General features: G+C 37.6%; 1 protein-coding gene across 2 annotated transcripts in view; it reads right to left on the reverse strand.

Annotated features, from left to right (window-relative positions):
• Nucleotides 1–7,017, reverse strand: part of LOC148362400 (paired box protein Pax-6-like) — a 35,045-nt gene extending 28,028 nt beyond the window's left edge. For both annotated transcript variants that reach the window (XM_088339253.1, XM_088339252.1), the window contains exons 1-2: nt 6,899–7,017; nt 1,703–1,756 (exon numbers count right to left, since the gene is read on the reverse strand). In XM_088339253.1, the coding sequence (XP_088195379.1) occupies nt 1,703–1,756; nt 6,899–6,911 (67 nt within the window). In that variant the 5' untranslated portion in view covers nt 6,912–7,017. The remainder of the gene's footprint in view (nt 1–1,702; nt 1,757–6,898) is intronic.
• Between the last annotated feature and the right edge of the window lie 8,569 nt (nt 7,018–15,586).

Here is a 15,586-nt window from a genome sequence, read left to right on the forward strand (position 1 = left end):
AGGGATGATTGTACAAGCATTGTTTACTTGTTACTGACGAACAGGAAGAAGAACAAGAACTTAAGTAGTCCTGGGGCCGGATGAATGGGGAAGTTTGACCACCCAACCAAAATATTGAGAATATCTATATTGTAGCATGGCACTAGATACATAAAATGGACGACGGAGAATTACTCTCACCTACTCTTTTATTGCAGGTATTGTATACGGTTTGCCGCAACCACGCCGAACAAGCAATCACCAAAACAAGCAGTGGTTCCAACCTCTTGTTATCCGCAATGCACATCCTCTCACATAGTCAACACACACGCCCTGCCTCCTATTCATCCAACCTCACACAATCCAACTTCACACAACCTTCCATACCAAAGGCCTTCACTAACGGTAAGAACGGGGTTGCACACAACAGCAAGAACATTGCGGGGTCGTTACACTACATATTTGCTCACATTAAAACAATTATCACAATGATAGATATGAGAACAGAAAGACAGGCAAACAAACAGATCGATCTGACCATAGATAGACAGACGGACATCTTAGGTAGGGGGTAGGTAGGTAGGTAGGTAGGTAGGTAGGTAGGTAGGTAGGTAGGTAGGAAGGTAGGTAGGTAGGTAGGTAGGTAGGAAGGTAGGTAGGTAGGTAGGTAGGTAGGCAGGCAGGTAGGTAGGTAGATAGGTAAGTAGGTAGGTAGGTAGGTAGGTAGGTAGGTAGGTAGGTAGGTAGGTAGGTAGGTAGGTAGGTAGGTAGGCGGGTAGGTGGGTAGATAGGTACATTAAAACAGAATTAAAAAAATAAACAAAAAAAAATTATGGAACCTTCAACAGGACACAAGCCATAGGGGCTGGTCACACAGCCGTTTGCGGCTGAATCACGGCTAAAATTTTGCATTTTTTTTTTGCCCGTGGTTGCCCGCGATGGAAAATGCCCAAAATTGGCCAACCCGCTGTTCATCGGTGGTATGCCCGCGGCCAGAGCACGTCGTTCCGCGTCATTTCCGCGTCATTACCTCGTGTTGACCACGTGTGCGGCATGCGGTTTAACACGTGCTCAAACTTTTGAGCAGCTCAAAAGTTTTGCGCGCGGCCAACCTTGTGTGAATTTCCGACCGCGAGTAAAGCACTGCTGTATCTCGTCTATATGGCGGTCTCAAAACGTCCAACAGCGCCTAACAGCATCTGCTTCACGGCCAGAAATTTCTGGCCGTGTTTCAGCCTCGATACGCTCGTGAAAGGCTGTGTACCCGCGCTCTGAAGAATTGAGCAGCGCAAAACTTTTTCGCGCTGCCACCCGCGCGCGAATTTCCGACCTCGTGTTAAGCACTGCCGTATCTCGTCTGAATGGCGATCTCAATGCGTCCAATAGCGTCCGCCTCAAAGGCAGAAATTTCTGGCAAATGTCTGTGTGACCGGCCCCATAGTCTTACTTGCATCTGTCCCAAGCCCAGAGAAATGCAAAGGGTAAAAAGAAGCCAGCATTGGTGGTGCCCCCTCAAGATTTCTTAGTGCCCACCCTGGTGGATAAATACTGACTAGTTCTACCCTGATTTTCAAATATTCATAATAACATTAGTGGTTTTTGCTTGGTGCTCTTTCAACGAGTCAGTATCATGTTTTGAATGATTTTACTTTACAAAAGTTTACAAGCAAACAAATACAAACTTTAAAAATCACAGTTAGTACAATAGCAGCAAGAAACTCACTGTTTTGCATCATGGAGGCAACTCCGGTCCCCCAGCTTGTTTGACTTCTGAACTCTGCCAAACAAATGACATATTTGAATGAATCGTCATGAACAATGCACATATCCTCCTGGACTCCCACTCGCAATAAATGTTAAATATACAACCTGTAAAACATTATTACAGCAAATACACCAGATACATACATCTTAAATTACGGCAGTCAATAAAAATCCATGTACCGTGAAATATTCCTGGGAAATTCTTTCAAAATTATTTTTTCATAGGAATATTATTCATCCGTGCAAAGGAAAGTGTCAGATAGATCGATGAACAATATTCAACCTGTGGATCTAACTTGCAGGAAATATTTCTTAGTTGTTGAAATTATTTTTTCCATTTTATAGATAGATAGATAGATAGATAGATAGATAGATAGATAGATAGATAGATAGATAGATAGATAGATAGATAGATAGATAGATAGATAGATAGATAGATAGATAGATAGATAGATAGATAGATAGATAGATAGATAGATAGATAGATAGATAGATAGATAGATAGATAGATAGATAGATAGATAGATAGATAGATAGATAGATAGATAGATAGATAGATTTTTAACCTTTCTTTCTCTCTGTAAATTTGAGATTAGCAGAATTGGTTTATCATGTAGAAAACCTGATGAGCCCCTACTTTATTTGGACCTTAACCCCGGCGGGCCCCAAGTAGATTGAATTTGAGATACTGGGTGGTATACGGTATGTGGTTTCTTTTTATTCAATACTCTGTAGAGTAATCATGATGTAAATGTAAATGTTTATGATGGAGATCTCTTAGGAAGAATTTATACTCCTTACCACATCTAGTGTAGAAATATACAATACAAAACGTATTGCTAGTACTTTCACTTGTAACCACATTCTCATGCCGTTATAATTCTAATTGAAGACATGATATACATCATTCATTTTATTTTTATTTATCATAGTTTTTACACAAACATATCAAGTTCTCTTGTATTTGTTCCTTACATTATGGGCCATAAATTATAGTTAGAATCTGATGTGATCCCCAAACTACGGCCCGCGGGTCAAATAACCTCCACATTTGGTCTGGACCCCAGCACAATACCACAGAGCATTTTGACGCACATTTTTTAACCTAAAACAGAACTCAAAGTCTGTGTGCGGGCCTCTGGTTGTAACGGGATTTAAACCGAGGACGCAGCAGTGAAAGCGCCAAACTCTTACCAATGTACTATCAGTGATAAAGATGACATATTAAAGGGCATTGGGTTTTATCCCATTATCATACTTTCTTTTGTCACATTACCAGATACAAAAATTGTTTTGAATTGAATTGTCAAGATTGGACATGACACTCTGGGGTAAACATGTAATAAAAATTTCAAAGAGAAAAAAGGATTTTAAAAAAAATAGCAGGAAAAGGCAGAAAAAATAACATTTACAAAATGGTGCTTAGATTATGGCCTAAGTTGCAAAAATTGTGCAATATTCGTGAATGAGAAAGAACAGTGCATTCTAACAATAGTGTAATAAAAAGAAATGTAATAACATTTAGCAGCAGCAAAAAAACAAATAGGTCACAAGGTATATATTTTCCAAGAACGCAGCCGGTGATCTTTTGGGCAGCGTTGATTACTCACCATATGATTTCCTGTTAATTTCATTTTTCATTTCACATGTTACAATGACAATACATTTTTCACTTACGATGCTTGAAATAGAATAGAATTTCTTGACATTGTAACATTTGAAACACACAACAAAATTGACATCTGTCTCTGGTACTGTGACTTATAATAGTGAGATCATTAAATAAAAAAAACAATGCCTTTTTGCAAGTCACCTATACCACTGGTGGTCCTGTGGTATGCGGCCTAGATGAACTTGGACTGGTTCAAACCGTGCACGACACTACAGAGTTAATGTTTCATGAAAAAGTGTTATTATTTATTTTCTGACTTTTTTTCTGTAAAGAACCAAGAGAGGGTAACTTGGTTATCATTTATTTCATTAATACTGTTATTATTATATTATTATTACAATCAGAACTGATATGTTATGCAGAATTCAGGACTGTTATTTGATTGTGGATTTCTGGAAAATAATATGTTTTTACATTTAGACACTCCTGCAATCGCCTGACTCCGGCCCCTCTTCAGAGAGGAGACGTTTTGTGGCCCTCATAGGAAAAAGTTTGGGGACCCATGGTTTAAATTGATGGCAAAACAGCACATAAAGGGAATACCATAAAGTAGTTTTCCATTAACCTGCCTGTATCATTTTGGTTGCTGTTGAATTTTTGGCATAGTATGTTGACACTCACTTTTACGACACTTGTGTTAGTAAGACTGTCTCTATCCTCGATAAAATACATTTTCTTGGTTTTAGGAACTACTTCAAAGCTTTTTTTCCCGGAGGCGCTTGTCATTATCCAATTGCGCACAGAATAAAGGACAAGCGCGCAAAGACACGGGTTTGCTGCGGGCACCTTATTCCTCCATGCCCGGGAGACTTGACAAAGAGCCCGCGAGGGAGAAAAAAAGGAAGAAAAAGTTGTGTAAAGCTCTGCAGCGCTCGCTTTTGTTGGATTTTGGTGTCTTTAGCTCGTTAGTTGCTGCTCGTTCAAAAGCCGCAGCATAAAACCACGGCGGGGAGCCTTCGGCCACAAGGAACTTCTCACATTGACGAGGACAAATATAAACATTTCGTTTTATTCATGAAGAAAGTGGGGATGCAGCTGCTGTTAGAGACTTTCATTATAATATTAATAATAGTAAAATACATATAAAGCAAGTAAGCATCAACTCCCAACAAACATTCAACAGTTGTTTTTCTACAGAGCAGACACTCATCAATTAAAGGGAATTTATAATTTCGAGGTTCACTATTCTTGCACAACATTGATAAACACTCGAAAAGGAATTAATCCATGGAATTATTTCTATTTTCTCCTCTTTCTGTATGTTAAAAAAATTATATTTCACACGCATGTTCGATAAATATTCTAAAGAGGATTGTTAGCAATGTTTTTTTGTGAATATTATTTGCAATAAGCGTTGCTAGCGCAAAATTTCAGGTCCAACATATTTTATTTTATTTTTCTATACTGTCTTTTTGTGGGATAGGAGTTTGTCTTCTTGTTTTGATTTCAGTATCAATAATAATAATAATAATAATAATAATAATAATAATAATAATAATAATAATAATAATAATAATAATAACAATAATACAAATAATAATAATAAGAAGAATACTTATATTAATGTCTAACCTGAAGATTGATATGACAATATTCAATTAATTCATAATAAAATCTAACACTCATATATCCAAAAATTGCCCAACTCTCCTCTCCAAAACGAAAAGAACCAATAATTAAAGTGAGCCGATTACACAGACAACAACATCACAAATTATGTTTAAAAACGTATTATTATTATTTTTTTATTATTATTATTGCTTTCATTTGGATGAAATATAAATCAGAATAACATAAGATAACAACAATTGTAATGTTTGTTTTTGTTTTGTTGCATCTCCCTCAGAAATTAGGTCTACCTTAAAAACTGATTCTTGCGCTGGTCTGAATAATACAAACCATTACTTTTTACTCATTACACTATTATTACGAACGCAAATTGCATTTACAACGTGGGCCAGTCTCCTAGCATTACATTTTAAATATGTTTGCCTATTTATTCTTATTTATTCTATCCCATTTTTTGTTCTTTTTTAAGTCTTTACGTGTATATATTGTTTATCCTGGAGTGTCATGTCTAATCTCGTTGCAAACAATGTTCACTGCGTTGTTATCAATGACAAAGTCAGATTCTATTCTATTCTATTCTATTCTATTCTATTCTATTCTATTCTATTCTATTCTATTCTATTCTATTCTACATTGATTTGGAGAAAGTTCAAAATTACATTTTGAATGTAATTGATGAATTTCATGTCTTGAATAAGAAAAACCTGGACGTGGTAAATTAAACAAAGTGTATAACATGCATACGAATTTACAATATTATTTTATCAGAAAAACGTCTTTTTCACCCGTGTGCGTAAATGGAATGGTTCGGGTAGTCCTGCGCCAATTCAGCTTAAACTTTTTTCTCTTCAGAACACACAAAAGCACATTTCACTAATGCTCATATTTTAAAGTCGTTCCAGTTGGTAAATGAAGGAAGATGTCATATTGCAGTATTTTTCATAAATAAATCCATGTTGGTGGCTAAGTTTTGTCATTTTCTTCTCATTTAAATCTAACAATTCTTGCTAATTAATAGCACGAATTACTGCGCAGTCTTGATAGCTGAAATTCAACTATTTGAATTTTAATAATTTCAAAATGTTTATTAAGAGATTATCAAAATACTTCAAGGTTTAACTGAAGTCGAGCCTTTTATATGTTTTAATAAATAGTGATAATTTAGAATGTCTAACTCACAGTTCGGATGTTTTGGCTTCAATCCCAGCTACCGGTCTCCCTGTGTGGAGTTTGCATTTTCTCTCCGTGCCTGAGTGGGTTTTCTCCCGGGCACTCCGATTTCCTCCCTCAAAATTGTCCCAAGGAATTAGTTTATTTGTCTAAAATTGACCTACGATTTGCTTTTCAAAATTCCAGGCTTTTTTCTGAGAAACTTGTCTGAAAATAACCCCGACTCTGCCGTTGAAAATAAAATCCTTACTTTCCAAGTTAGGCATCTTTAATTGAATTTCTTCCGAATTAGATACAGTCAAATGTACTTTGTATTTTACAGTTTTGTTATTAAAATATTGAGCAAACACCAGTACTACTTTAATTGAATGAGTGAATATCCTTTATTGTCATTATACAAAATTGGAGGGCTTCACCTTTCAGTCCAAGTTAAACCAAAATTAAAAGGTAAAAATGTGCAAAATGATTTTTAAAAATGCACAATATAAAGTTAGTAAATTGTTCGGCCAGTTCCGAGTATGGATGATCAAACACAAATTAGACTACTTGTTAAAGCTAGATGGCGAAAGCTGAGGAAATACATGATTAAAATCTGCAAATTTGCCTTTTTAACCCTGTTTAAATTCGTTTTCAATAAAGTTTAACTTGACAAGTGACATTCTAGCGAAGTCTCTTGACAGGTGCACATTGGAAAGAGACGAAGAAAGCAAAAAAAGAGAAGCAAACGCTAGAATGTGCGCCTACCTTTTAGTGGCATTCTCTGAAAAGTAAACTTTTAATTCGCTTAGTTGTGCAACAGCTCCTTATGCTTATTCTTCACTCCAATTAGTTTCTCCTTGACTAAAGAGACAAGTGGGGAGAAAGACAAAGTATGGAGCAAAGGCGGGTGAGAGTTAGGGAGGTGTGGTTGGTGTAGTCATAGTGGGAGGGTTTAAGGGCTGCAAAAAGAGGAGGGGGTGCAGCTTGTCCAAGAGGGGGAGGGAACATTTAATGCAGATCAGTGGGGACTTCATTAGTGAGGGCTTCTGCATTTGGCACTCTCATCAGACTCGGAAAGGGTGTGAGTAAGTAAGCCTGAGAAAGTGAGAGCGAGACAGTCACACTGACGGACAAACAGACGGACAGAGAGACAGACAACATACCTTTCAACGTACCATATTTTCCGCACTAAAAGCCTTTATTTTTTTCAAAAGCTGACCATGCGCCTTATAATGAAGTGCGCCTTATATATGGATCAATATTAAGTCGCAAAGTCTTGCAACTAAGGCAAGCAGCCGCCGACTAGATTTTCCCCCGAAGGCGAAGTAGTCCGCGGTGTATGCTGGGATTTATATACCGGCGTTTCATTTCCTAACCAATGTGTCAATCATCATTTGAATCAGTCACTATTGGCTAAAGTTATTCGGAGGTAAAGGGGGCGGATCCTTTTTATCAATTAGAGGCTCGCATAGGCTGAAGGGGCGAAACAAAGCCTGCAATTGGCCGAAAAAGATGAATGTGAATCACACGTTGGGTTGCACTACGGCATAGAGAAAACATTTTTTACTATTCTGTATTTGTAAATATTTTACTCTCTTGGATTTACTCCTCTCACGGTTGTAAGAAGACCATGGTTACGTATCATTATTGAACATGATGGCTGCAAGAGAACTTAGGTGAGCAATGCGGCTTTATATTTTCCCGGTATCTTGTTTTAGAACGATCTTGATGTTTCTGTGATGAGTCTATTTTTAACTAAATTCAATTCAAAATGTTTATTGTCGTATGCACAGTAAAGAACCCCGTTTCCCTACACAATAAAATTCTTACTTTGCTGTCCACACAGTTGCCAGCAAAAAATCGAATGGAAACTAAGCAATGTTTGGCATTTCTTGAATCCCAAGACTTTAACCTTCCGAATGATATTTGGACCGATGCATTTGAGTGATTGGTGACATCGTACAGACACTGTTTCTGTACATGTCTGAGACACGTATTTGCTTCTTTGCAAGCTTCCGGAATGTTAAGGGGGTAATACGTTTGACTGAACTATCTGACTGTTATGTCGACGTTCCCATTGTAGCGCCTTATAATCCGGTGCGCCTTATGTATGGAAAATATAGGACCAAAAACTATTTTTTGGGGGTGCGCCCTATAACCCGGTGCGCCTTATAGTGCGGAAAATACGGTATATGTTTTTCCTGTATCTTGTACATTTTTGCTACTTTACTCAATTTTGGGGGGATGATTTCAAATTGTGTACGCCAGATAGAGGTAATATCTTAAGCCCAAGCCTGAATTTCAGGACGGGCCTAAAATGTAAATCACTGCGGTCGGGTTTGGGCCAGGCTTCTCTTTCGCTGACTTTTTATTTCTATTTTTTTTTTTTTTATGTATCCACCAATCATTGTTCCTGGTGTTTTTTTCTTTGTGGAAGATCCCCGCAATGGATTTTTTTTGTACCCCTCGCACGCAGCACGGCCAGTATGATTGTAAGCTCACTCAGCGGCGTGCTCAGCGGTCCGCTAATCGGCGCATGCTGCAGCACGCGGCGGGGGCAGAGTTGGCCAAAATCACCCCTCCTCATCAGGTGACGTCACAAACACGAAATTAAAATTTGGATTTGCTTCAGGCTCCGTGCCTCAAATCAAGTTAATTGGATGGGCTCCGGTGAGGCTGAATTTTTTTAGGCCCGGTCTTACCTCTAACGCCAGGCATGTCAAACATACTGTATGATCTGGCTCGCTGGATGATTTGATCTGGCCCACCATACATTTCTGAGTACGGAGATCCCCCTGTTTTCGTGGTTAAGAGGGACCAGAACCCCAGACTGAGAGTATATGACTGATTCTAAATAACCACAACTATACTACAAATGAAAACACAGAACACAGAATTGCAGTTCAATTAATGGTCTCTATTGTCATCATGCAAAAGTGCAACAAAATTGGTGGGCTTCCCCTTTCAATGCAAGGAAGCGATTTAGAGAGCAGTTGGCTAGCTGCACACTAGCATCAGGGCTCCTCCAATTGAGCCAAGTTTCCGCCTGGCAATGATGGGATACAGGCTCGCCAGGTGTAGCTTGTGGGAGTTGTTAGCTTAGCCTTAGCATTGGGCCGAACCTGCATTCTCGCTATTGCTTTCCTTCCCGATGCAGCCACAATCATTTTCCGAACCTTGAAATACTTCACAGAGCACCCGCTGTTCGGGGTTGGGCCAGGCTTTGTGCTCGCTTTTTTTTTTTAATCCTGGTTTTCTATTTTCTATTTGCACTCTTCTGACTTTACTCATGAGTCTGATTTATTTTTTTTATTTTTTTTCGAGCCGTTACTCAAACACATCTAAGAAATGAAAGTACTTGCCTGCGCCACACAACGAACTTAAAAGCGGATGCAATGATGACTCAAGCCAGAAAATGCAGTCAGTGAATAGAAAATGTCCAACTACTGGATAGCACCTAATTTCAACAGCCTTTTTTTGTCATAAATAATGTTTCAAAACAAGGTGCAATCAGTGTTCTTTTGAAAAAATGTCACAAAACACTGCAAACAAGAAGGATGTGCATGTATTTACCTTTGGCGCAGAGGGCACTAGGAGAGAAAGAAAAGGGGGTGCGCTATGTGTGCAGACATCCGCCCACCCCTACAGTTCACCCAATCAAATTGCTCTATGTACTTAGCCGGGTGTTTACAGCTTGTTCTGTGGGTTTTCATCATAACATACATTGTTTAATGAGATTCCATATACAGGATTCCATCGAGACAATACAGCCAAATCAGGGCCTGTTGTTGTAACACTTTGACTGTAAACTGTGGTTGGGACGCTGCCCTATTTATTCTGGAATGAACCATGAACCTATTGCACTGCCTCGGCTTCACATATATTGCTTTTGGAACTCTAGCAAGAAGATAGGAGGGGCCATTATTTTGTATGCAAGCATGAAGAGCCATATCTTTCTCGCGAGCCATATGTTCTTGACCCCTGCCATATAACCAAAAATGATCAAATACCATGCTACATATAATAAGCACTAAATTTATGCCAGACAGTCAGGCTTGCTTGCCAGTGATTTATTATCAGTTTTTAATTAGTTGAACATTAAAATGAAGAAATGTTATTACAAATAATAATTATTCCCTAGTGTTGTCTTGCCCCCAAATAGCTCCGCAAATGGGTTCCATTTACTGCATTAATTTAATTTCAAATTTTATATTTCATCGGTATGTATCTGCACCATCAACTTGAAAATGCACGGACATATATTCGCAGTGTGTTGGGCATTAGTAAATGAAGAAATGCTTTTAATCTCATTGTTCTGTAATGTTTATTAGTTGTTGAAAGTCACATTAACCTTTCTATCGGCCCTGACATTTCCGTTCCTCCTAAATGGAGAATTAAAGAGCATTAGAAAGTCATTAGTGAAATTTACTGCCTCTGTTGGCTGGCCAGCCTTTAAAAAGCAACAAAAACCTACAGCACATTTAAGAATTTAAAGGGCCCTAACTTAATATGGGTTGAAATAAGCATTGGCTATTGGAAAAAATGTAATAATTGATGAGTTTACTTGGATATAATATATATTTTTTAAATGTTTTTTCACTGCACTTCAATAAAAATGAACACAACCTCAATTAATAGAAAGTGTTTGGAGCCACAATCACTTTTTGCGCATTGCCCTCTGCGCCATAGCTAAATACAGCCATATCGTTCTTGTTTGCAGTGTTTTGTGACATTTTTCCAAAAGAACTCTGCTTGCACCTTGGTTTGAAAACATTATGTTACCTTTGTGTTATCTTTGAATAACCTATATTTTATGTTGACAATATATGTTTGTTATTTGTTATTGCAAAATCCATTGCGGCCTGGTCGTCTTGGAGGGGGGAATTGCCTCTTGTGCAGTCCCTTCTCAAGGTTTCTTCATTTTCCTCACGTTGAGGTTTTTGAGTTTTCCCTTGCCCTCATATAGATTTTAGATCAAGGGATGGTGTCATAATAGTCTGTGGTTTGCAATAATCTGTGGTCTGTGCAGCCCTTTGAGACTCTTTGTGATTAAGGGCTATACAAATAAACATGACTTGACTTGACTTGTCTGTGCAGACTATTCTTAATTTAGTGGCACCATTAGGTCTGAATTTCTGCAAACTATAAACAATAATTAAACCAAACAAATTCAATATAAGGTGGCCTGGCATTAATATATTAACTCAAATATTTTTGTAAATATTAGTAACCCCTCTATTAGGTATTTTTAATTTAATTGAATGTGAAAATGAATCAAATTATTCTTTATTTATGAGAAAAATATACATACAAAAATCTTTAACACATTACATGTTTTAAACAAGACAATATGTTGTTAATAAATGTAATTTGTAGGGTGTGTGACTTTAAATTCCAAGGAAAAATTTTGATGTCCATTCCTAGTTGGTTATTGTTTTCTTGGTGCTTATTGATTGATTGATTTACTTTTTTTTTTTCAATTTCTCTGCCCAATAATTACTGCATTAAAAAAAATTCAAAATAAAGATAAAAAACGAAAAAAAGGTTGCCGGGGAAAAAGTCGAAGCTTATATTGGTCTTATCCCCTTGACAGTCCAAAGACTTTTCGCATTAACCAAATGATGTAACCAGTTATTATAACAATGTCATGGTTTGATGCATGCAGTCCCCTTTTTTTCCAAAAGATGGCAGCATTACCCTATTGTCCAGTCGCCCTGACTTTCCCTTTTCCAAGTGTCTTCAATCAAACAATCACCCACCTCTGCTATAAATACCATGGTCACCCACCGCACTTTACTTAACCGTTTCGATTCCTAAAGACTTTCACTCACCAAAATTAACAAGGTACGCTTCCCACAACCTCCATCTTTGATTCTCTCCACATTCCAGTTTTCCTCACTCCAAGACTTGTCACACTAATCCAACCTCCGGTCCCTTCTTCGTTCCGTGAGCGTTCACCATCGTGTATCGCAAGTAATGGAGTAAATATATTTGTGTTGTTCTGGTCTTCTCTCGGATAGTTTTGTCATTTTCTCTTATATTATATCTTAATTGATTTCTCTGAAAGTAGCATTATAAATTGGGCGGTAAGTTTCTGTTTGCAGCTCTATACATCATCTGAGCAGTTTGATATCTGATTGAATCATGTAACTTCAGGAGTTTGTCTCGATGAATAGGTTATGTGTATGTGCTCTATAACTCGTTTTAAATATTAAAACTAAATAGAGGATTTAATGTTGCGGGATAGGTGTTTCCCCATAAGCTCATATAAGAAAAATACATTATCCATAGAGGTTTTTGGTTTAGGATTTTTTGAGCACGCCAGAATATCGAAATATTTCTTGCAGTGTTTTTTGGTATTGTATTTATCAGAGCTTTAAAATGTAGTTTTCTGTCAAGTAATATTCTAAGCATTTTGTGATTAGTAACTCATTCTAATTGTATTCAAATGGATCTGAAGCTCATGGTGATGTATTTTCTTCCATACTGTACGTACATTGTTTTATTTACATTGAAGGTTAATTGTTTGGTTTTGAACCACTGCAGCAAGGCTTTTAACTAAGACAAGAAACGTTGATCACGTTACCCCAATTTAAGCTAACCCGCATTGGCTCCCTGTTAGCTAAAGATGTGATTTTAAGGTTCTGTTGTTTTTATACAAATCATGCATGGACTTGCTCCCTCATATCTTTCAGATTTAATTTCCCCCTATGTTCCAGTCCGGAGCCTTCGCTCTGAAAATGCTGGTCTAACTAGTGATCCCAAGAACCATGAAGAGATCTACATGTTCGAGGGCGTTCTCCATTCGGGTCCCGGTGCTGTGGAATGCTCTTCCCTCTAAGATTTGAATCTGCAACCTCAGTGGAACTGTTTAAATCTAGGCTTAAAACTCATTTATATGCTATAGCTTATGAATGACCTATATTCCACGTTGACGATATATTCGTATTATTTGTTATTGCAACATCCGTTGCAGCCTGGTCATCCTGGAAGGGGGATTATGTGCAGATCATGTGCAGTCCCTTCTCAAGGTTTCTTAATTTTCTTCATGTTGAGGTTTTTGAGTTTTTCCTTGCCCTCATGTAGGTTTGAGATCAGTGGATGGTGTAGTAATAATTTGTGGACTCCGGGCGGCATTTGCTCATGAGGTAGTGCGCTCGCTTTGGGATCAAGAGGTCGCAGGTTCGAATCCCAGCTCCTCTTTGTTATATGTTGAAGTGTCCTTGGGCAAGTTACTGAATCCCCAATGGGGAAAACTGTGAAGCATATTGTATAGTGCTTTGGGAGGTCTTTATTGACTTGAAAAGCGCTATATAAATTCAGAACATTAACATGTGGTCTGTGCAGCCCTTGAGACTCCTTGTGATAAAGGGCTATACAAATAAACATGCCTTGACTTAAACCATGTGTGTAACTCTACATATTCTCGGTTTACTGTTTGTTCAAGATTGATTTAGAAATATCTGGCATTGCGGATAATACGTAGAAATTAAGGTTTTGGTGGAAGAAATCATTGCCTTTTCTGATGTTTTTTTTTAATTTGCCTTTTCATTTAACAAGTTATGTTTTTGCCTACCCTTAGCCAAAACCATTTCATTTGCTGTAATAAAACCTCATTTTATCTGGCCTGTGTTAACAAAATGTCGTAAAACACGCAAGATTTTCACAAGAATTACGGTTTATTTCCATAATTACTTTTGGCAATTAAGGTGGACACGTAGTATGAAATTAGGAGTGGAAGTTAAAGACAACAAGTAGATTTACATCTTGTAAAACCATAAAACATCTTGAAAAATAGAATGATAATTACAAAAGTGTAATAAAGTTATAATAAAATAAAGTTGTAAGAAAATGACAAGAAGTGTGACAAGCGTCTTGCAGAACTTGTAAGCATATTTCACATAATCGAACCAAAACAACGTCCCGTGTTGGGACAAGTTAAGAAGTTTTCAATATCCACAGTGCTTTTTAAAGTAAGTATTTCTAACACCTATCTTATTAAATATCCAAAGAATAAAATACATTTGGGGGCAAGGGGGATTTTTTTTAGCTTGAACTATAGTCACTCAGGTTTGACAGTTATAGGAACGATAACTAGACCCGGCTGGAAATCCAATCAAACTCTAGGACTTCACTCAAGACCATGGGTCTTAAACTTGTGGCCCATGGGCTGACAGTTTGAGGCCTTCTAGTGGTAGAAAATGCATTAAAAAAACAATATTAAAAGAAAATAGTAAGAATATGAACTATGGCAGGCGGCACGGCGGTTGGGTGATTAGCGCGCAGCCCCATGGTGCAAAGGTGCAGGGTTCAATTCCAGCCTGTGTGGGTTTCCTCAGGGCACTCCAGTTTGCTCCCACATTTGAAAAACATGCATGTCAAGGTAATTGGCCGGTTCAAATTGTCCTTAGGTGTGAATGAGCAAGTGAGTGGTCTTTCGCTGAGTGCCCTGCTACTGGCTGGCAACAAGTTGAGGGTGTCCTCTGCCTACTGCCCGAAGATTGCAGAGATGGGCTCCAGCAACCCCGTGACCCTTGTGAGGATAAGCAGTGCAGAAAATGGATTAATATGTTCAACGGTCAAGAACATTGCATTGATTTCACAAAACATGAGCCTAACATAGAGGGACATACAGTAGTTGTCGGCCATCTTGTTGCTATAGGTATAAAAAAAAAACATTGGGAAAGGAATAACAAAAAAAATTAGAAGAATTGTAAGGTTTGGTCGTAGTATGTATTCTTCCTTGTGCTTTGTAGCACTCGTTCTTTGTTGCACTACACAATACAGCCACATCTTGTGGTCAGATATTACACACTCTCCCTTTCATGTAAGTCCAGCCCATACAAGTAGTGGATTCATATATTACGGATTGATTGATTTTCATATTATTTCTTGATGAACTTGTATTTTTAGATTGTTTATTGTGTCACAATTATTTAGAGATCGAGGGAGAGAGGGCAGGGAGTGAGTTAGGTAGAGAGTGGGATAGTCATTTTAAATTATTTTGCTGTTGACCTTTGTTGAAAACAAAATATTTGAAGTGCAGTTGCCTATTTCTATTTGACCAGTTGTCTCCGGTTGTGAGAGTTTTATTTATTAATTTTACACTGCACTATTAAAAACACTTTATTTTGTGTTACTTTTCTTGTGTGAAAATAGTTGAAGTACAGTAGCATATGTCTACTTGAGCAGTTGTCTGACCAGAGATTGTGTTTGATTCTATGGGTGAAACTCAATGTATACTGTTTTACAGTTGACTCTAGTTGTAAACAAAATACTTAAAGCACACCAGAGCATTTCTACTTGACCAGTTGTCCCAGGTTGTGACAGTTAGATTTAATTTATTTAACTCACTATATATTGTTTACTGCGGATTGTTTTTTTTTTTGTGATATAGTTTATTGTTAATTTATGTTTCAGTGTAGAATAAATCCCTTGCTGGTGAGGTGCAAA

The sequence above is a fragment of the Urocampus carinirostris genome, chromosome 7 (genome assembly GCF_059441175.1).
Source record: "Urocampus carinirostris isolate Australia breed hairy pipefish chromosome 7, RoL_Ucar_1.0, whole genome shotgun sequence".
NCBI lineage: Eukaryota > Metazoa > Chordata > Actinopteri > Syngnathiformes > Syngnathidae > Urocampus > Urocampus carinirostris.